A 21,614-nucleotide genomic window follows, 5' to 3' on the forward strand; every position below is an offset into this window, starting at 1 on the left:
TGGCCTTAATTACCTCCTCTCATAGTATACATGTTTACATGTAATTGAGCATAAATATAAAATACAGTATCATATATAAAAAATATAAAATTTTATTTTCTATTTACATTTATTATTTACAATTATTAAAAAATATATATTTTACAAATAATATTATTTTTCAATTTATTTTTTTAAATAAATTAAAAATTTAATTTTATTAAGCATTAATTTTGACTTTTTAATTTTTACTTTATATTAAAGAAAAAATTTACATACATATATATATAATTAAATAAATATATAATAATTAAATAATGTAAAATTTTATATACACAAAATTCATACATACATAGAATATTTTAAGTAAAAAATTTATGAAAAATTACATATATTTCGTTTAAATATTTTCAATAGGTATTCAAATTTATTATAAAATTAAAAAAAATAATTATAAAAATCTATTTACGGGTCTCTGTGGGAGGGTCGATCAGACGAAGAAAATTCACAGAAAGTTGCGTTGCATTATCATGAACAGATCAGCTGTACTTTGTGCTGTGAACTTAGATAACCTCTTTGCATGTGTTTAAAGACCCCCCTCTGCTTTATTCAACTAGACTGAGTTTATATAACATCAAAATCCAATGCTAAAGTATTCATTGTGAATTGACGAGTGCATTAGTGAATTTTGGCACACATTTGTTCTTGTGTATGTTTCGTTTTCAAATAATATAACCTTATAAAAAGAACAAGCTACTCTTTGGCATAATTTACGCAGCGATAGGAAGAGGTCGCTCTACATCGTTTGTTGTGGGTAATTTGAATGTTTCTTTTCAATCTCTCAGTACACGAAGGAATGCAAAAGGATTGCCGAGATTGTTTAGGTATCCGATACCGTATTAACTCCCTGGATCAAACGTGGAAGTGGTTGCATCAAACAATTACTCTTCACGATTATTTGATTTCTATAACTGCCAGTCAGTCAAACTTTTCAAAAAAGTATTGTCAGTAGACCTGCTATCTATAGACAGAAATATTAACCGCTATCAAGGCTGATCTTGCTATATATACAGCGGTATAAAAATCTTCACAGATTTAGTAGCAAAGACTGATTTCACAAGTTAATATTGCACCATTTTCAGGGAGTGTGATTTTCATATCGGTATTGATATACACATTTGTCGTTCGATTCATTATAACATAAAAAAAGGAGAAAAAGTGTGTATGAGTGCGAAAAAAATAAAGAAAATTTGCACATGCACATTAAAAACATGTCACTAATTAACAAATTTATAATTGTTGTTAAACGAAAAGTTCAATACAATAATTTGTATCATATATCTAGATACTCTACGAGTTTTACTGAAAAACAAGATGATCCTAATAATTTAATTAAAAAGTCAGTATTCATATCGCAATCCACAGATATATTTACCAATTTAGCGTTAGAAGATTGGTTCTATAAAAATTATGATTTTAAAAATCACCACATATTACTTCTATGGCGTAACAATCCGTGTGTAGTAATCGGACGTCACCAAAATCCATGGATCGAGCACAACTCTCAATTAGCTGAAAAACGTGGTATAGTGTTAGCTCGTCGCAATAGTGGTGGCGGTACCGTCTATCATGATATTGGTAATTTGAATTTGTCCTTCTTCACACCGCGGGAACGATATAATCGAAAATACAATCTAGAGATTATTACCAGAGCTTTGTATCGAGAATGGGGTATAGAAGCAGAAGTGAATAAACGTGAGGACATCGTTGTTGAAGGGAAATGCAAAGTATCCTTTCATGTAATGTATTAAAAACATTTATAAATATACACACATATATATATCTAATTATTTGGATGTTCCAAAATTATATATTCAATTACAAAAATTATTTAGTATGAATGAATAGAAAAATGAATTGGAATGAATAGATAAAGATAAAACAATATTATTTCTTCTGAAATTCATAACATTAATGTAATTGATTTGATCATATCTTTGATATATCTGAATTTATATTTTTTAATTTTTATTTAAATTTTTAGTTTTATATTTAAAAACTTTAATAGCAGGTACTCTGAATACTTTGTCCTAAAGTTATATTATTATTATAATAAAAATATTAATAAATTTTTTGTTTATTTTTTACAAAAAAAATTATAAAAGAAATTGGAACAACCTATATATTTAAAAGCAAAGCATTGCGCTTTGCCGAAAAATTACCTATGTATCCTTAACTATTTTAAAATACAGATATCTGGTACTGCAGCGAAACTAGGACGACCTAATGCATATCATCATTGCACATTATTAGTAAATGTAAACAAAACAGCATTATATTTAGCTCTCGAAGAAAAAAAGGTAATTTTTTTCGAATTTTTATCATATTTTATATATAATAGCGTATGTATAATAGCGGTACGATAAATATTATTTATGTATTTTTATTATATTCATTGTTAAATAAATTTATAGTTATTTTAATTAGAATTTAAATAGCAAGTATTTTTTGAAGCTTAATTTTTTTAATATATAAATGTAAAAATAAAATTTAATTTTTTAATATTTTTGAACATTTATTATTCATTAGAAGAGACATATGTATTTATATGTATATTTCAGGATGGTATAGAAACAAATGCTACAGTATCCACGCGTTCTCCAATAAAAAATTTAATTGACATAAATTGTCATATTGAAATGGACAAACTCATTACTGCAATAGGTTGGGAATATCTCCGAACTAAAGCTCTCGTCTTAGAAGATGGTGGACAAGATCTTATTCAATATCAAAAAGGATTTCAATATATCAATCCCACCGAAGATTGGTTTCCAGGTATATGAATATTAAAAAGAAAAAAATTTAATTTTTAATTTTAAGTTTTATTTTAAGTATAATAAATCTGTAATGATATTTTCACATATATCATTATATTTTCACATATTTATCAAATGCTTAAAATATTACCATATATGCAACAGTTTATGATAATTTTATATAAATTTATAGTTTATGATAAATTTATATAAGGAATTAGTAATTAATAAATATAAAAGAATTAAATAAAAATAGAGTTCTTAATTATATCTTTATTTAAAATTTTCAGGATTGAACAAATTAATAAACGAATTTCGTTCCTGGGAATGGAATTACGGTAAAACACCGAAATTTACAGTAACGCGTGTTTTAGATATGGTCACGCGAAACAACAAAGTTCATCGATTTAATTTGACATTAGAAATACAGAATGGTATCATTGAAGAAATTAAGATGAGATTGCCAGCCAGTTTAGTAGCAGAAGATTTTAGTCAAGATGCAAGTGTGATAACCAATCTACGAGGTTCGAGATACAATCATGAAATAATGGAAAATATAATAACTACGATCGGTTGTAAAACTGTTACACTAAGTACGAGTCAAAATATAAATAAAAATAATATGATTGCTACGCAATGATTAAACCCATCGAACAATCATAATGATTGTGTTTAAATTGTTGTGTTCAAAAAAAGAATTGAGTTATTGTATAATAAATCATACATAAGTTTATATTTGATTTTATTTGAAAATGTGTATTGTTATTAATTCTATTATACAAAAACAAAGATATATTTTCAATTATAAATGTTGTAATTTTATATTTTTACGTAAATATGTAAATATAATTCATATTTGATTCTAATAGATAAATATTGTTAATGAAAAAATGTATATGTATATATTTTTAATAATAATTTATCGATAATAATTAATTTATTTTTATCCAAATTGTTTTCCTGATATTTGTTAATTTATATAATTTTTTTTTTATATATAATTTGTTAATTTGATTATTGTTATATTTTGTTATATTTTGATTATTGTTGATATCATTGATTTAAAGTATATATTATTGATTTATAGTTTATAATATAGTATAAAAAATAATATATATAAAAATTAGAAATTCATTTCTTAATAAATCACGTTATAATATTTTGTACTCATAACAATGAATTATTTCGTGAAATTATGTATATCTTTCTCTATATCTGGTATCATTATTATTTAAATTTGAAACTACTGATGGATAACAATAAAGAGTAGGTCTTAATATAACATCCCGATATGGCGGTGGAGGAGTACCTGGACAAGATTCTATCAAACTTCCGTTACTATCCGTGCGTCCTTGTGAAAACGAATTTAACAAAGACATTCTTTGAGAAACTATTAAGTCGTCATGAAGTTGTCCACGATACCAATATCTTGGATTATATGAATATTTTCTTGATAACCAAATATAAGAAATAATTAATCCACTGGAAATACCAGCTATAAAACCAAGACAAAGAAAGCAATATGATACAAATTTATCTGTTGAATTAATAATATGTGTTTGATTTATCATTTGTTCGCATATCGATAAATTTTTATTATTTAATATATTTGATATATTATATTTTGTTATCGATTTAATTTTCTTAGTAGATGTATTCATAATTGCCGAGTGATGATAATTGCGCAGTGTTACAGGAAGAAGAATCATTTTCTCAAATTTCTGGGAATTATTTTTCTTACCACAAATTTCATTGAATTCGATATTTTTATATTTGAGATATATTTGTAAATCATGTAAAACATTATTGCAAGACCATGGATTTCTGAAAAAAATGATATAAATTTACTTTGATCAATTCTAGCATATCTACATATGGTAACAAGTGTTAATATTATTCATATTAATAATAATAATATTATCAATATTTCAAAATATGAGAATATTATTAATAAGAAATAAATTATAATACAATTTTAAGAATAAAAGTTAAATTCTTATGTGAAATAAAATAATATCATATTAATTTTATACATCTTGTTTATCATACCCTTCTAATGATAATTTCTTCAAAAAATGCAATCTTTGCACAACGGTCTTGCTCATCTGAATCATCAAATTGTTTGAAAGATCGAGACGACGAATATGCGTAAGTCCATTGAATATATCCAGTGGTAAATGACTGATCCGACATGAATCCAAAGTTAATTCCTATATAAAAATTTATTTCATGATATATAACTTTTATTAAATTATAATTTATTTTATCATAAATCTTTTTCTTTGAAAATTTTGATCAATATTAAATTTGAATTGTTATTTTTATTATTACCATTAATGAAAAGGATCGCAATTTTGGTATATGTGAGTTAAAATTATTATTTGATAATTTCAAAATTCGTAAATTCTTGTTTTTTTCAAAAATTTCATCTAAAATATAATGAAGTCGATTTTTCGATAAGTCCAAGACTATTAAATTTGTAAGACCATCAAAAGCATTCAAATTAATTTCACTGATTGCATTCTTGGAAAGATTAAGATATTGTAACTTCGTCAGTTCAGCATTCTAAAACAATAAATTTTTTATTTTACAGCACAGTGAATGCAAATCCTTCACAATATTTTATAATTAATATAATTATTATTATTATATAATAAAATTAAGACATTAAATAATTTTTAAAATTATTTTCAATAAAATTTATATTTAGTTATAAAATAATCAAGAAAAATATAATGTAATAAATATAAAAATACCTTTAGTTCAAAACTATTTAGAAATGATATCACATTATCCGATAAGTCCAAGGCTTGTACGTTGTTTGGTGCACCTGCATCTATATTATAAAGATGGCGGCCTACGCAAGAAGCGCGTTTTAAACTGTTCCAAGTATCACATATACAAAATGAAGAGCATTGTTGTGAATATTGTGCCAAAACTGTGATTTCGAAAAATATCGAAATAATTAATACAATAATTAAATAAACAATAGTATTATTAGTCATAATATTAATTATTTATTTTAACTTTATTTTAACATTAGACTTTGTAAAGATTTGTTAAACTAATACCGTAACTAATTTCGAACGTAAATTCACTTCTGACAGAGATTGTTGCGTTTTCATACGACTCATGATTACCTCGTTAATGTAATCTTATCTCACAGTATGATTGTGCGTATATCGCATAAATGTGTTAACGATCGAGATACGTCATCAAAGTATTTCGATGATTTTTCTTATCGTTTTTCTTTTCAACAGGAAAAGTATTTTTTCTTCAAAAAGAATATATGAAATAATCTAAAATAAAAGTTGACGAAAATACAATAAACTAAAGTAAACTAAACTAATGATAAATTTCGAGATTAGAATCAATATCTATAGAGAAGAGGAACAGAATTTTATATTTAAAAAAATTTTAACAAAATAAATAAAAATAAAGATAATTATTAATTCAAAAAAGTAAAATGCAAATTTTATCTATATCATATTGTATTTTTGATATATAAAAAATATATAAAAATATATATATTATATGTACTATATATATAAATATGTAATATATACATATTTATAAAGTATTAAAATTAAATAATTTTTTATAATGAAAAAATAAATTTAATATATTTTGCCATAATATTAACAATTAGATAAATAATAAACAAGTAAACGAATAAACAATAAAAAAACTAAGCTAATTAAATTAATTAAATTAACAACAAATATAATAATAAAATTTTGTAAAATCAAATAATTATTATAAAGTATGTAAATACTTTCTTTCCTAAAAATAAAAATATTTTCTATAAAATAAAAATTTCTTTAAAACATAATTAAATTATGACTTAATTTTTCCTATAAATTCTATTCATTATTAGTATATAATAAAAATTTAAGCCATACTCTAATTTTCATTTAATTAAAAATTGACAAAATCTCGCGTAAAAATTCTGTGCAATTCACATTTTTATTCGAAATTCTCCAATGAAAATTATTTCCATGTTAATGTGTTTAATATTAAACGAACACATTAATGTAACACAAAGATGATTAAGTCTCCATTACATTGATAATGAAAAATAACATTATAATGCATAATATACACAGCAAACATAATCACGCTCTTTTAAAGAAATGGTAGCCAGTGACAATTAAATGTTACTCACTAGCCCTTGGCACCTCTTCGAAACCAAACGAGGGGTAGCATTCAGTGAGCTAACAACGCAGCATATTATTGCGCAACATCCACGGAAATAAATCTAGGATAGGCTGCTGAGAACGCGTGGACCGCTGCCTTCTATTCGGCCTTACTATCCCTCCCCACTGCCCCTTGTATCTTCCGGCCATTTTTATTGCTCGTCCTCCTCGCCGCCATGACAAGCATACGGTATGGCACTGCAACTGCACCTTTACTAACTGCGCTGCATTTGATCGTTTTATCGGTGTAATATTTTCAAATTAAATTAATTTTTTAATTATTACAATCACAATCGCATTCTACTAAAAATCACTTAAAATTAATGAAAGATTATCACCATTTACCGGTTTTCGAAAATTGTTACGCATTGGCTAAGAAAATATATCAGCGCTGTTGTAGACTATCCACTCTACTATGTGTTTCGTTACTGGCGCCCTCAACTTACATGACGTACTAATTTGATATTAGTACAATTAAATATTGAATCAATAATAATTTTACATTGTAAAGAAATTATTATTACACAAAATAAAATAATTAGAAATTATAAAATATCGAATTTTTTATTGAATCTAAAATAATGAGTTTTTAATGAGTTTCATTATATTTATCGGGCAGTATAAATTTACTATTTAGAAAAATAATATAAATATATACGAATATATATACGATGTAAAAACAAACCTTGGAAATAGCTTTGAAGGTGAGGTTCTTTGAGACACATTCCCTGAAGTTGCAACGCTATGCAAAGATATTTCACTCGTCGTGTGTCGTCACCGACCTTCTCAGCTGACGTAAAATGGCCGCCTTCTACTGACAGCTGAACCATAAACACGATTTTTCTCTGCTAAAACGATTTTTATTAATATAGAATATATAATTGTTATTTTTGTACAAACATTACTTTCATAAAAAATAGAAATTTTATGAAAATATAAGGTATTTCATTAAAAAGATATTACAGTATGGTATACAAGCGGCAATAGGAATATCTTACAGAACGAGGTTTCTTTGACACAACTGTCGGCAGACTGATCACTCGCTTGGATTTCGTCACAAGCGTTCTCAGCTGACGACAAAATGACCGCTTTGTGTATTTAACTACCAGCTGATTGTTAAAGTTTCATTTGTAAAACTACGTAAAATTGATATTTTTATGAATATTTTTACATTAATTTAATAAAATATAGTGATTGCGTATAGACTTTGTACATAATCGACATACTTTGTGTGTAGTGAGAAAAAGAGACGCCAGAAGGGACGCCGAGTACAAGCGTACGAAAAAAGGAGAGGGCTGAGAAAGTGGAAGGTCTTCGTGAGCAAAGTGCTTTGGCTAGGGTTCTAGTCTGCGATTTTTTCCCGTTCTTCTCGTTGTCCGGGCGGACGGCCAATGAGAGTAAGTAGGTCAGCGCGCCCGTCCAATCGGTGCTCGAGGCCGGGTCACGTGGGTTTGTTGTTATCTATCAGCTGTTTTTCCCGGGCGGGCGGGTGGCCGGCCGGCGCAGTGAAAGCCGCTTGGTACTCTGTTCTCAGTCCTTCCCGGTTGCTCAGCTGTGCGTCACATGTCGGCTACCGCGGACCCTACTCCTGTCCATATACCATCGAATCGTGTACCGCTTGTACGTTCAGCTTGCAAAATAGCGCTGAATTTCTATTCACTGGCGAGCATTAGTCATATATTATGCTATCTACCGCGTATACGCCAACGTATTATCACAAATCAATCACGAAGTGCCTCGAACATGCAGACGGCGTGACGAACACAGGCAACGGTGCACGCCGTTTTGTTGATACATTGAGTTCTGTGTTCAGGCCGCGAAGGCCACCGCGTCCTTCTTCGGTCTAGGATCGCATTTGTTAACGCAATTGCAATTTAACGCAAAACTGCCCGATCTGTCCTCAGTGTGTATACGAGTGATCGTGGAACAATGACTTAAAATAACGTGTTGCAGTACGGAACTTCGATAGGAAGGAAAAAAAAAGAGTATAACAAGTGTTTTATTTCCGGGAGTGTTTTTTGCTAATATTCAATCAAATCATAGATACACTCGTATCGTCTCTTCACAAGTGTTTAACTGTTAAATCGCGCGTGAAATTGTTATTTCTCTTTGGTATGATATTAATATATTTGCTTCCGGTTTGTTCACGATATACGTATACGTATGTTTATCAACGAAAATTTCAAAGACGATAATAGAAGAGTGAGTTAAATTGTAGTGTAAATGATCTTTATGAAATACCAATTTGCGCGAGATACTTTTGAGAACGATTTGTTATAAGGTGTTCTATTGTAAGAAATATCAGTGCATCCTCGTCAAGCGATTTAATAAAGTGATCGAAACGATCGTTTATTCATAAATAATCACGAATAATGTCGACGGGTAAGAGGTTGGCGAAACGTAGCATAATCGGCACCAGAGTGTGTGCTCCCGGAGAAGATGGCAAGTACTATAGTGGCGTCATTCACGCCGTAAAAACGCCGGCGTCAGCCGCGTCCGAGTCAGGCCTCAGTATTACACCGAAGACTCGTTATTCCGTACGCTTCGATTCCGTGCCTGGCGGTCGTCCGCCAAGTCCCAGCACCGAATACTCTGATCGCGACCTGATCGGGCCAGGCTTCGGTTCCGTCACCAGCGCACGCCTCGTGCCCGGCCAGAAGGTCTATTTGACGTATAACGGACGGGAAATTCACGCTGAGGTCACGCAACATCGTGAACACCAAGACGAAGTGGATGTTATAATTGCACCGAACGGTCAAGAGGTGAGTTTTGAATATTTTTTTTATTTTTTCTCTTTTTTTTTTCTTTTGTTTAATTTTATGTTTGTGTATTTCGAGAAAAAAATCGTTTTCTCAGAGTTTTCGAAATAATCTTCAGACGATGGATATACGAATGATGCAGTTATTTTTAAATTTAAATTTTTATAATTTTTTTAATATTTAACAATTGTTACTTTTATTATTTTTTCGAGTTATATTAATGAATTATTTATAATTCGTTAATTTTTAATATTATAAATTTTCATTCAACTGAAATGAAACAATTAATTTTTATATTGTTAAATCGAATTAAAACGAATATAAAATAAAAAAAGAATTAAGAAAATATACAATATAAAGAAAGTATAATAAGAGAAAGGAATAGAATAAAAGTTTTACTTTCATTCATATTTACATACATATAGTATATTTCTTTCTCATTTGTATAGCTCATTGCCTTGGTTAAAGAGAAAACGAACAAAGCATTTGTGAGTAAGGCATGTTAGGCATAACGAGGTTTGATACGTCATCCGTACCGCCGCCGGGTCTCGTTGCATCGGAGCACAGGTTAGCGCGCATCAAACGCGGTCTACGCGCATGCGCGTATCCAGCTTGTTCGTGTTCACGGCGTGTTTTCAGAGACCGAGAAAAACGCGTTCTCGCGCGCGATAACACGCCATTGCCAGTATCGATGACATGCTCGACGAATTGCAGCAACTGTTCGTTATTACTTACGCTACTTATTTAAAGCTGCAGACAACACATTTTTGACAGGTAAGAGTAAAAAAATGAATGCGGTATTATATGATAGCCGGCTGTTGCTGGGTGGGTGTGTGCGTGCATGCTGTTAATCAGAAAATTTAATTTTCGTGACCTCGTTCTACAAGCGAACTATATAGTGGCTGTCCTATTTACGCGACGCGCATGAGCAACAATACTTATTTCCTTTGTCTTTGAACAAGATAGACAGGTTAGAAGCGACAAATGCATTACCTTACATTCTGTCTGGACATGAATGTCGCGTTGCGAAGCGTCATGCGTGCATTTGAAATCTATTTTTTAACTATCCGTAAATTAATCGATTGATAATCAAATATTTAAAAATAATAATGATATATATGTTATATATGTTTATAGCTAAATAAGAATGAGAGGGAAGAACAGTATAATTTTTAAACAACGAATAATAGATTAGTAGAAGAAAATGCCTGTGTCTCGTAGCGCATCCACCGCCCGATATTGGAATCACATGATACATGAGAGTCGGTGCCAGTTCGTCGATTTTCGACACGCCTTTCTCGAGTTACAACCAGATAGAATCCGCGAAGTGGTTGAGTGCGCGCGCGCGCATGCGTATGTACATATACATGTATCTATAATTGTATTGAGAGGCATAAGAATTTTTTGCAGATTCGTAGAAAAGCATAGCAACGCAACGTAATAAATACCCCATAAAACGAGGGATAGCGTTATTACGGTCGGTCAGGCGTGGCAGAGAAATATACGTAGTCTCGATACCGCTACGTGGGCGCGGTTAGATTCGTAATGAGAGGCACTGGCATGAGCTAGGCTGCTTGTCCGTAAAGCGAGACTCTTTTAAGCGAGTGTATGCGTGCATGGACGCAGGAGAGGTCGGTTTTATGCGCGAAGTGAGTACGGTAGTACTGGCCCGTGCACCGGCTATTCCAACAAGGGGGCGGGAGGGGAGGGTGACCCCACGTGGAACGCATTAGCGCAATATCTTTCTACCTCCGTTAGGTAGCTCAGGCGTGACCACGGTTCCATTTCGTGGAAACTTTGTTGCGCACGCGCGCATGCTACACGCGGGGGAAAAATGAACCGGATCTGGTCGGTCCGAAGTGTCCGGTTCCGATATTTTTATGCCCAGCAACGTTGTCTGTTTTACAGGAAATTGGTTTGCTTCTTTACAATAATAAATAGACATTTTTATTTAATCTGAAGTCAGTCATACAATTTAAAATAAATATTATTTAAAATTGAATGTCTTTAATTGAAATGAATTTTTATTATAAATTTATCAATTATTTATCATAATTTTTCGAAATTATAAATTTTTAAATTTGCATATTTTCCTAAAATAGTTTTCTAAAAAATTTAATAACAAAGAAATATGAACAAAGAAATATGAAAAATGATGATAAAAAAGAAAGTTGATCATAGATTTAAATATAAATGTTTTTTTTAAATGTTTATTCTTATTTGATACTTAATTTATATATATATATAATTGCTCTTACATTGAATAAAGCATTTAAGAGGTTAAGTTGTAGAAAAATTCGGTTTTAAAGAAAAGAAAATTTATCATAATAAAATTTTCTTTAACATTTAAATAAAAAAATTATAAAAATGAAAATGAAATTATGAGTGAAAATCATGTATATTTTTGATCAAGATAAATGTAATTATCATTACACATTTATCTTGATTATTTCGCTCACCATTACAATTAATTTTAAATTTCCGTAATGAAATATACGTAACAATCTTATTTTTCATATTCTTTTTTTTCTTAATTCATATAATCATGTAATCTTTAATCGCCATAATTAAGGCATTGATAGAATATTCTGACGCAAGAGTTTCTTCGTGTCGTTACCTGTTTACATATGCAACACATACGCAAACGTATGGCTGACTTTTAGTGACGTCGAAGGTTACCGAAGCGTGAATCGGTAAATACTGGACGGCGTTTATCTGTAGCGTAAGTACACGTAAGTGGTAATTTTAAAGCTTCCGTACGTTCTGTCGACCATCATGTACCTTTGCTTTAGCAAACATCTTGCATACGTGGTTTCGTAACATCCACTTCACGATTCGACATTTCAACGACTGACCGGTTAGTCTTGACAATAAGTCAATAGACATGGTATCCAACTATCACCTTTATTCACATCAAGTATTGTCCATTACTGGACTTATTTTTCATTTAAAATTGAAAATATTATGAAAATTTGTAAATCGAGTGACAAAAGTTATAGTCTTTATTCTTTTTAAAGTATTTAAACTCTTATTTGATTTACAGTTTAAATTTTTAAACTGAACAATTAAAATTAGAATTTTTTTAATTTAAGAATTAAAATTTTTTTTCTAAAATATTTGAATTAATAGATAATTGTTATCATTTTCAACTTGCATTAAGAAAATTATAAAATTAAGTATATTGGAATATTCATGAGATAGTAATAACTACTCTAAGTATATTATAATTAATTAATAATTAATTAAATATACACTTTTCTAAGTGTAGTGAAAATAATAAATTTTATAGTCAATTTAAATGAAAAAATATTATAACATTTGTTATACGTTTTCAGTAAAAAGTCGATTTATAAATGCATATTGTATATTTCATCTAAATATTCAAATATTCAAATATGTATAATTCTTTTATCTCAAAGATAGTATTTGCTTTTTGAATTTTATTTTATTTTCATTGGATTCTAACAATTATTAAACTGATATAATTATGCAATAAAATCTTTACAAATTTTCGTAGCTAGCTATTAACGTATATTTTATCATGTTCATAATCGTCAAATACGGTCATTTTTTTGTTAAATTATCCAATTCTAATCACTTTCAAACCAACATAATTAACGTCGAACGGACACGATAGTTTACAAAAGTTGAGAATCGCTGTGACGAAAAGATAGTATAACATTGTATGTGGTAATGCGTTCCACGACGGGAATGCGTTTCGCCGCTAACGGCGCGATCCATCGACTCTATCTACGGTCACCACGGAAATATCCGACCCGCGGGGCGCATTCGAAATAATAGCCGCGTTTAACGGTGTCACTGGTCACCGGCACGGGCGTGAGACGATTGAGTAAGAGATGGTCGGTATAAGTGTATACGTACATGCAGCGCCCTCGCGCTCCATGCATGGATCCAAAGATAGATATCCCGGCATCAACGTACCAAACTTAACTGGCCCGACTTTATATACATACAAACGCAACAAATCATTCGCGATGTAAACAAATGTCGGTATGCGTACAAGCTCGTCCAATAAGCTGACATAGTCACGAGGATATTTCCTTCCGTACCACGCGATCGTTTGTGCTATTTTGCTGCTTCCGGTAAATGCGCATTTTATTTTCGATGCGGTTTTTTACTTCTTTTCTCTTTCATTTCTTGTCGGTTACGGAGTGCTCAAGGAATTCAGAACATTTCATTCTTCCGTTGTAGAAAAGAAACTATCCATCCAATAACTGCCGACAGTTCGATAAGATCCACGATAATAATTCATTGCTCTAGTTGCTTGGATAGCGCTCAGCAGCAGGTGGTTAATCTCTCTCGATCCCTCTAACCTAACCTCGTCTCTTTTCGTTGTGCTCGTTCGATTCGAGGTTACGAACTCGACCGAGGGAAACTGATCGTAAAGGGAGTTTGATTGACTATGTGGTATTTTTATCTGGCGTATTTCAGATGCCATCGTTGTTTACGGTTTAATTAAAGAATATGAATACGTCATAAATACGTGATAAGCTTTAGACTATTATTAATTTTTGCATAATCGAGCGATTAAAATACGAAGTTTTATTGTACAAGATTTTTAAAATTTTTATTGCATAGTTTTAAAAATGTGTTGCTAAAATAACTAATCAGACATAAAAAAGAGATTCGTGAAATATAATAGTAATAAAATCGTATCTTCTCATTTCATGAGTTGATTTTCTTTGCCTATTTTTAATTTGCGTAACACTGCGCATCGGCGTGCCGGCTTGAGGCGCTGCGCATGCGCATATGGGCTATTTAAAATAGTATTCGAACAGGCCGGAATCTATAGTGCGTGTTCTGTTGCACGAGATTATGTCATACGTGCTTGTACCACTTTGCCAGTAAATAGGTTACGCAAGATGGATCACGGATGGCCACTCTGCATAAGTATTAACTTATAGTCACGAGCCGGCCGGCCGGCGCGGCGTTCCTATCACTATCTATGAAAGTGTCAGTTGAAAATCACTAAAAATGATGTTTGTTGAAAAATAATTTTCTAATTGCAATAAATTATTATTCGATAAAAAATATTTAATTTTAAATACGATAGAATACAAAATATAAAATAAAAGTCGTTGGTTTGATAATAGAAGATTTTAAAGTCAAAATGGATTCTTAATGTAAACGTTTCCTCGTTTTACATTTCTTATCTTAATTTATGTAATTATTTTAAAAAACGATAGTTTTTCTTTAGATTCATTAATAAAGTGCAGAATAATAGATGAATGTGTTTGGTATCTTAGAAAAAGTCGATACGGAAACCGGATATGTATTTAACATCGTCCCGCTGGTAAAAATTGAATATGCATAAGGGAAGTAGAATATAGATCACTATCGAAATGAGGATTAAAATCAGTACCTTTACGATTGAATAAGAATCAAGAATCTAACATAAAACAAAAGAGAAAAATATTATATTCTTTTTTTTGCGGAGATTTGCGGAGAATTGAATTCTCTTTCCACAAAAAAAGATCAGAGAAATTGAAATTATGTCATAATTTCGAACGAGATAGTGATTGGTTGATTTACCTTTCTCCTTGTAAAGAGTATTGCGAACTTGATTTCGGGTTTGGAAACAACATGGCGGTTAGTTGCGCAGATCGACCGTTGGAGGCACTGCATCCTAGCCGATCGCTCGTAAAGTCGGTCATAGAGTTTACAAAGCAACGCCTTCTCTCTGCCTGGTTCGTACTACACCAACTTCTTTCTCTTTTTTCCCCTCCTCTTGCTTCTTTTGATTTGGTTTACCGCGATTGCGTCCGTGTTGCAATCATTAGTACGCCTGAGTACAATTACCTTGGATATTGGAACAATTCTATGCCACACGATGCAATACGTATGCATTATGTACAATCATTTGCAAGGTTCCGTCAAAATGGGCGCGTAGTACGCGTGATACGCGTGGACTTTTAATAACTTGCACACGCCGACGTGACGGCATGGAATTGCAAAATGGAACGCGCGTGCCGGTATGATTACCCGGAATCATAGTTCTTCAATACCATCGGCTGAAGTAATCGACGTGGTTTCGCCTACGTTTCTCGCCGGTTGTATAGACACTCTCTACTGTTATTTAAACATCGTATTGGCCGTGAACGAAATTTCATTGTCCACGAGAAAGTAAATCAGCATGTTGCTTGAAATTCGTGCCAAACTGGCGTCCTTGATTTTCGAATGTGACATCCAGAGTTATTTCGACATGTGATTTTTATTTGTTATAATAAAGATTGAATGTTAAAGATATATAGAATTCTCCTTTTTCCAACGCTTCGAAGAAGAAAATTTTGTTTACTTGTTGCTTAAATCTACCAAATGTGAAATCAGCTGATTTATAAGTATAATATGGGCAAGTTTTTAAGCGTCTTTTCACGAAATGTGAAATCAGCTGATTATAATATGGGTAAGTTTATGCGCCTTTTCTCCCACCCGATAATATTGGCCGTAAACGAGCAGCACTGACGTAACAATGCAGCACGCGTCGTAAATTATGATCGATAACGTAACCTTGCACGCGCGGACATAACATATGGTTGAATATGCATCACTCAAGTTCTCTGAAACTTTTGAACAATTTCTGTCAATAATGGTACCGTACGCACTATAAAAATATGCGTAATCTATTCCGTAATAAAATATTGCGATGCATATTTGTCTATATTATCTTCTTTTTATCTCTCATCAATTACATAGAAATTGTACTTCATAAACAATGATTTAGAACATCGGATCATTACATTCGTAATTCGAAATTAAAAAAAAAATTTAATCGAATATAACGTATTAGTGAAAAATGTGAAACATGGTGGGAAGTTACATAATTCGACAGTGCTGCCCTCGATTGATCAATGCACGAAAAATTAATACGCGTGCCATATTGCATAGAAGGCGCGAGGATGCGAGGAAAAGTGGCGCGTATTTGTTGTACACAGAGAAAAGCGAGGTCGGGCCTTTCTCAGAAAAGTAGGTCGAGAAGGTACCGATCATGCACACGGATGCGTGCTACGTTGTGCACGCGCACAAGATTCAGAGGAAAGGTATCGCATTTTGTTCGTCCCCGTGGCAAACGCACGTGCAATACATTCTGTTGGCTCTCACAGACGCGATAGAGTATTAGGAAAATGGAGAAAGAAGAATTTTTCTGCATAGAGTCGTCGATTGAAACTTGTTACGTGCTCGCTATGCTGTTCTTATTTCCGTATGTTTTATAAGTTTTCTGACTTCGTTTTATGAGTTTAAATTTTTTAAATCTAATCCTACGGCGATATATATTAATAAAAAAAATCGATTAAAAAAAATGTGTTTACGCTTATTATGTGAATATAGACGTTTAAATGATTTAATGAGACGGATGGATAAATTATTTCCACGAATGAGATGAGGTATGTTTAACTATTTACTTAATAGAGATAAGAAAGACAAATATTGGCTAAATGATCTGACCATTGGTTGAATAATATGTAAATAGAAACATGATTACATTTTTCCACGAGTGAAACAAAATGCTCACGTGTATCCATAAAGATGTTGAAACACGTGGGTGCGATCTAGCTTCAGATATTGTTTCCTCTCAACTTATGAAAGATTTATCGTTCTAATAATTTCTAGGAAATTATTACGTATTATAATTATCATATCTATAGTATAAAATGTTCAACCTATAAATGATTCCTATATATCGATATTTTCTTAAAAACTACCATTTTCTCTAAACTAACGATCTTCTGAATCATATATAATTCGTGATGATTTAATGCATACCAAATGAAAAATCAGGTGGAGTTGGTGGACCGTTTGACTGTTAGCGGGTGGAGGGACTAAAAAATGAAAACACTTTCGCTTACGTAGAACGAGAAACTTAAAGTGTTGGCGTTCATGCGATGTTAGTTAAGACGCGTGTAAAGAGACGGAACGAAGAGACAGTAGCCGAGTCGTTGGCGGACAGAATGCATCGCGAATAGAGGGGACTGGTTTAAAAGGGGACAAGAAGAGGGGCGAAAAGCGGCCACATACTCTTCGTATAACAGAAGAGAGAAGCGTGTGCCAGCGTACATTTTACGCAACGTCGCCTGTGATATAACGAGCGCGCGCACGGTGTGTATAAAGAGAAGCCCGACAAGCGATATACACAAGTTGTGTTTCTTCACTCCGTAGGACGCACGCACATGCGTCGAGAAGGTAGGCGCGAGAGAGCAAGATCAGCGTGGCGCGTCGAATGCCACCATTGGACCGCGTTTACCCGGTTTTGCTGGACCCGGGTGAACAGAATGACCCAAATGATATTGCGAACCAGGTCACAGCCTAGATACTGCCGTGGGCCGGCCTTTTCCCGCCCGCCTCGGCACAATCGGCAAGCGTAGTAGTATCTCTCGTTCGTGCTACGACCGGCAGCCCCAGATTTTCACTTTCGCGCGGGTGAACGTTGACACTCTCGCCTTTCGATAACGCGCCGTGAACTGGATCGAGTATTCTCTTATGCATATAGACAGGATACAGTTATAGATGTGTATTATATATGGATACGTGAATGTATAGCTTTTGTATCCGTTTCGATAAATAACAATGTAAAAACATGGTTGATGAATGAGTAAGCTCTGGTTGGATGATCAACTTTCTTTGTTTCATATTTTTAAATCAAATTGAGAGAAGATAGAGGTTAGGTTGTATGCAGTATAAGAATATATTGGAATATTAATTCCTGGAATTTTTATATAGTTTTTTTTTTTAAGTGTATTATCGAGGAGAGAAATCTTAAATAGTATTTTTCTATTTTTATGTCAATTATCCTGAATTATAAATTCTAATTATAAAGAATTAATTAAGAATAATCTAAAAATCCATAGAGCATTAAATTATACAAATTAATCTCTGGAATATCACGAATTCATAATTCATAAACCCTTCAACGGACGATTAATTTATTATCATACTAAACTATAGTAAACTATGTTTAGAAAACTATGCTTAGGTATTTACCCCACGGATTTTCCGAATTATCGTCTTCCTAATGGCCTCGATGATTCGAGGGAAAAGCCTGATGATCATTAGTACGTTTCGTGACCATTATAAATCGTGTCTTGGCGATACTTAACGGATACGCAAACGAAACATTTTTCTTCATTTGGTTTTCCACGTGAACGCCGTTGCATCACGAGTACACGGATTACCGTTATCGCCGTTGCGTGACCTGCTTTTTACATTCGTTTAAAAGAGGGGAAGGGCTAAAAGAGAAGACATACGAAAAATTATTGAAAACTATAATTATCGAAATATGGTTTTTTAAATAAATTGAGTTATGTATCAATTTTCCACTTGTTCCAAATTTAATTATATATATATATATATATATATAAGTAAAATTTAATGAATTTCATTAAACTATCACAAAGTATAATATAGTTTCACTTAAAAAGAAAAATATTCGTTTACGTATAACGAGAACGGTTCCATTGTGAAAAACGATTAATTTTCTAGATTACTAAAAAGAAAGTCTGTTCCTCGAAACCGTTCGTGACTTTTGTTTTATGCTTTCGCGACCGTGAAGCAGAAAAGAACGTCCGTCTTTTTCCACGGTATTTTGTAGTGCATATTTCACAAATTTATACGATGATCGTGACACAGTTGATAAATTTAAGGTCGGTCGCCAATCCTTCATTTTCAATCTCGTAAAATTTTAACAATGGCGGTCGATTTCCACGGAGCGACCGTGACGTTATGCCCACACAATGACGCATAAAAAATAGGAAGAACCGATGACAAGAGCATTAAGGCCGCGAATCGAGTGAGAAATTACTAGCCGGGCGTCACCCGTGACTGTCAGCGATTTAACGAGTGAAATACTAGAACGCGTTCAAACGAAGCGAGGAAACGCAGAACCGGTATTTTAATTCTTCTAATAAAATCTATGCCAAAAAGAAAAAAATATGAAAAATCTCAAAATATCAGAAATTTACTTTCACGATTCGATAAATTATTTTAATTCTAAAATTGATCATTCTCTAACGTTTGATTCGTCAAACATAACCTTAATTTTCTGCAACTGTACATTAGAGATATATCTTAGTTTGAATATTTGAAATTTTCAATTCATCTATATGATATTTCATTTTCAAACATTTAACAATCGCTTATCAAACACTCAAAATTTATTATAATTTTTAATATTTATTTATTATAATTTTATTCGGAAGACAATCGAATTACCGTGCAACAGATCGCTATCAATTCCCTGATCCGAGTGAGTCATTCCTCGCATTATTTACAATCAACCTTTTTTTTTTATCGAAGTTGAACTTTGCCTAGGGACGAACGAAACGCATGCCTCGCTGTCTGACCGAGAAAAAGCCGGTTTTCGCGTATATACACACGCTGCAACATTATCTGCCAGCTGCTAATCGGTGCCCGTTCGTTCCTTATTCAGTGTCGTAAGTAAGTGTCGCGGATAGCGTTACGAGCAACGTGGAGGGGATGATGTTGACGGTGTTGCGCAGTGACGTCACCGGTAGCAGACCGACACAGTGACACCGATCGCCAGTTCTACCGGGAGAGGAACAATCAGGCCGGTCAGCAGCTGTACGATTACTGTATAGTACGATCCATTCATATACGGTAAAAGTTGAATAAATGGCTGGTTAAAAATGAGCCGATAATGACCAAAATAAATCGATCGTTTATGCGTTAATGGAATTGAAAGTACGTAATTAAGTTTATGTTTTCTGCAATCGAAACGTACGTGTGTAATTTTTTCGCCAATGTAATTATCGGTGGTTTGTACTTACTATATCCGCTGGTGTCGTATTTGTCATCGATTGTCGTCACTCGTACTGAACGGCCTGCTCACCGTTATCGTAATCGAAACCAAGGAAAAATAGTGTATTTTTTTTTCACTGATAACTGAGCCTCCGATGTGGTAGCTTTCTTTGTTTCAATGGGGATTGCGGTGTTTGTAATCCTTCTTAAAGAACTTGTTTGCATTTACATATGTATTTTATCGTATCGGATTTTTTTTTTTTTTTGCGGTGGATTAAGCGATATCTATTATTCTCGAATTTTTTTTGTAAATTAGGAGGCATCGTCGCAATAATTTTGTTTCTCTCGGTCGAACTTAAATTTCGGAAAATTCCTTTTCCGATGTAACTTTGTTATTTGATATATACGTTGTTCTTTCAATTTTCGATTTTCAATTCTTAATGAAAATAAATTTTACTTTTATACGTTTAGTTGAATGCTTATATGTCTATCAATTATTGTAAACAGAGATTTCTTAAATACCGTAGTAAATACCGCAATAAACCGGCGATTAAATTAAAAATCGTAAAAATATATATTACAATGTAGGAAATAATTTCGTTTATATAACGTGTTTATTAAGAATCTTCTTCTATTACGAAAGAAAGAAAATTTCACTTCGATTGATCATTAAATAATTCTTGTAAATAGCATATATTGTATACTTCTATATTTTCTCTAAAATCGTTAGGTAAAATTTAATTGAATCGAGCCACTGATACGATCTTTTTACGAGCTCGTTTACGACTATAAATTATTACTATTTGTAACTTGAGGGCAGTCTATTCATTTAATCACGATTAACTGTGAATTTATGATCGAAAGCGAAAATAGATAAAAAAAATTTTAATTAAAAGATTCGTAACTATCGAAACGAGCTTTTATCTGTACAAATTTATTATTAAGAAATATTTTTGCTTTCGTATTTGTTTTTAGAATCAGTTGTAGCGATATTTTTTTCTATATTTGGCTAATTTAAGAGGATGATCCGGAAATAGAGATAATTTACGACGAACTCATCTTTGAAAATTTGCAAATATAAACACTTTTATCGC

The 21,614-nt window shown here is 32.0% G+C and overlaps 4 protein-coding genes across 12 annotated transcripts in view; 3 read left to right on the top strand and 1 right to left on the bottom strand.

The window, feature by feature from the left end:
* The first annotated feature begins 802 nt into the window (after positions 1-802).
* On the top strand, positions 803-1,012 carry LOC107998208 (uncharacterized). Its single transcript, XM_062072801.1, has one exon. It carries the CDS (start codon positions 803-805, stop codon positions 989-991), a length of 189 nt encoding a protein of 62 aa, XP_061928785.1. The 3' UTR covers positions 992-1,012.
* A 108-nt stretch (positions 1,013-1,120) lies between these two features.
* Positions 1,121-3,731, top strand: LOC107998207 (lipoyltransferase 1, mitochondrial). Of its 2 annotated transcripts, none has more exons than XM_017057363.3 (4): positions 1,121-1,778; positions 2,232-2,339; positions 2,601-2,814; positions 3,086-3,731. In XM_017057363.3, the coding sequence occupies exons 1-4, from the start codon at positions 1,236-1,238 to the stop codon at positions 3,433-3,435; spliced, it is 1,215 nt and encodes a 404-aa protein (XP_016912852.1). In that variant the 5' UTR covers positions 1,121-1,235; the 3' UTR covers positions 3,436-3,731. The 2 variants fall into 2 exon arrangements, with proteins under 2 accessions (XP_016912852.1, XP_016912854.1); XM_017057365.3 differs by having other exon boundaries at positions 1,121-1,766.
* On the bottom strand, positions 3,521-20,591 carry LOC107998122 (leucine-rich repeat-containing protein 4C). Of its 8 annotated transcripts, none has more exons than XM_062072794.1 (6): positions 20,550-20,591; positions 7,677-7,836; positions 5,552-5,733; positions 5,127-5,360; positions 4,845-5,005; positions 3,521-4,619 (listed from the first exon to the last, which is right to left on the bottom strand). In XM_062072794.1, exons 1-6 carry the CDS (start codon positions 20,574-20,576, stop codon positions 3,989-3,991), a joined length of 1,395 nt encoding a protein of 464 aa, XP_061928778.1. In that variant the 5' UTR covers positions 20,577-20,591; the 3' UTR covers positions 3,521-3,988. The 8 variants fall into 8 exon arrangements, with proteins under 8 accessions (XP_061928778.1, XP_016912670.2, XP_061928781.1 ...); XM_017057181.2 differs by having other exon boundaries at positions 7,677-7,839; XM_062072797.1 differs by lacking the exons at positions 7,677-7,836; positions 20,550-20,591 and adding exons at positions 6,961-7,189; positions 7,337-7,486 and having other exon boundaries at positions 5,552-6,094.
* The window catches only part of LOC107998121 (zinc finger protein 395), an 88,331-nt gene continuing 74,551 nt past the window's right edge, over positions 7,835-21,614 (top strand). The window contains exon 1 of the mRNA XM_017057176.3: positions 7,835-9,753. Within this exon, the coding sequence (XP_016912665.1) occupies positions 9,364-9,753 (390 nt within the window). The 5' untranslated portion in view covers positions 7,835-9,363. The remainder of the gene's footprint in view (positions 9,754-21,614) is intronic.

Source organism: Apis cerana, linkage group LG3 (assembly GCF_029169275.1).
Source record: "Apis cerana isolate GH-2021 linkage group LG3, AcerK_1.0, whole genome shotgun sequence".
Lineage (NCBI taxonomy): Eukaryota > Metazoa > Arthropoda > Insecta > Hymenoptera > Apidae > Apis > Apis cerana.

What these genes read in the sequence shown, in the direction of transcription:
- LOC107998208 (XM_062072801.1), top strand. Translation starts at nt 803, where the DNA reads ATGTTTCTTTTCAATCTCTCAGTACACGAAGGAATGCAAAAGGATTGC.
- LOC107998207 (XM_017057363.3), top strand. Translation starts at nt 1,236, where the DNA reads ATGCACATTAAAAACATGTCACTAATTAACAAATTTATAATTGTTGTT. An exon ending in TAGCTCTCGAAGAAAAAAAG is followed by an intron (nt 2,340 to 2,600) that starts GTAATTTTTTTC and finishes TGTATATTTCAG; the next exon opens with GATGGTATAGAAACAAATGC. An exon ending in CACCGAAGATTGGTTTCCAG is followed by an intron (nt 2,815 to 3,085) that starts GTATATGAATAT and finishes TAAAATTTTCAG; the next exon opens with GATTGAACAAATTAATAAAC.
- LOC107998122 (XM_017057181.2), bottom strand. Translation starts at nt 20,576, where the DNA reads ATGACAAATACGACACCAGCGGATATA. An exon ending in TAAATAGTTTTGAACTAAAG is followed by an intron (nt 5,361 to 5,551) that starts GTATTTTTATAT and finishes TTATTGTTTTAG; the next exon opens with AATGCTGAACTGACGAAGTT. An exon ending in TGCGATCCTTTTCATTAATG is followed by an intron (nt 5,006 to 5,126) that starts GTAATAATAAAA and finishes ATTTTTATATAG; the next exon opens with GAATTAACTTTGGATTCATG.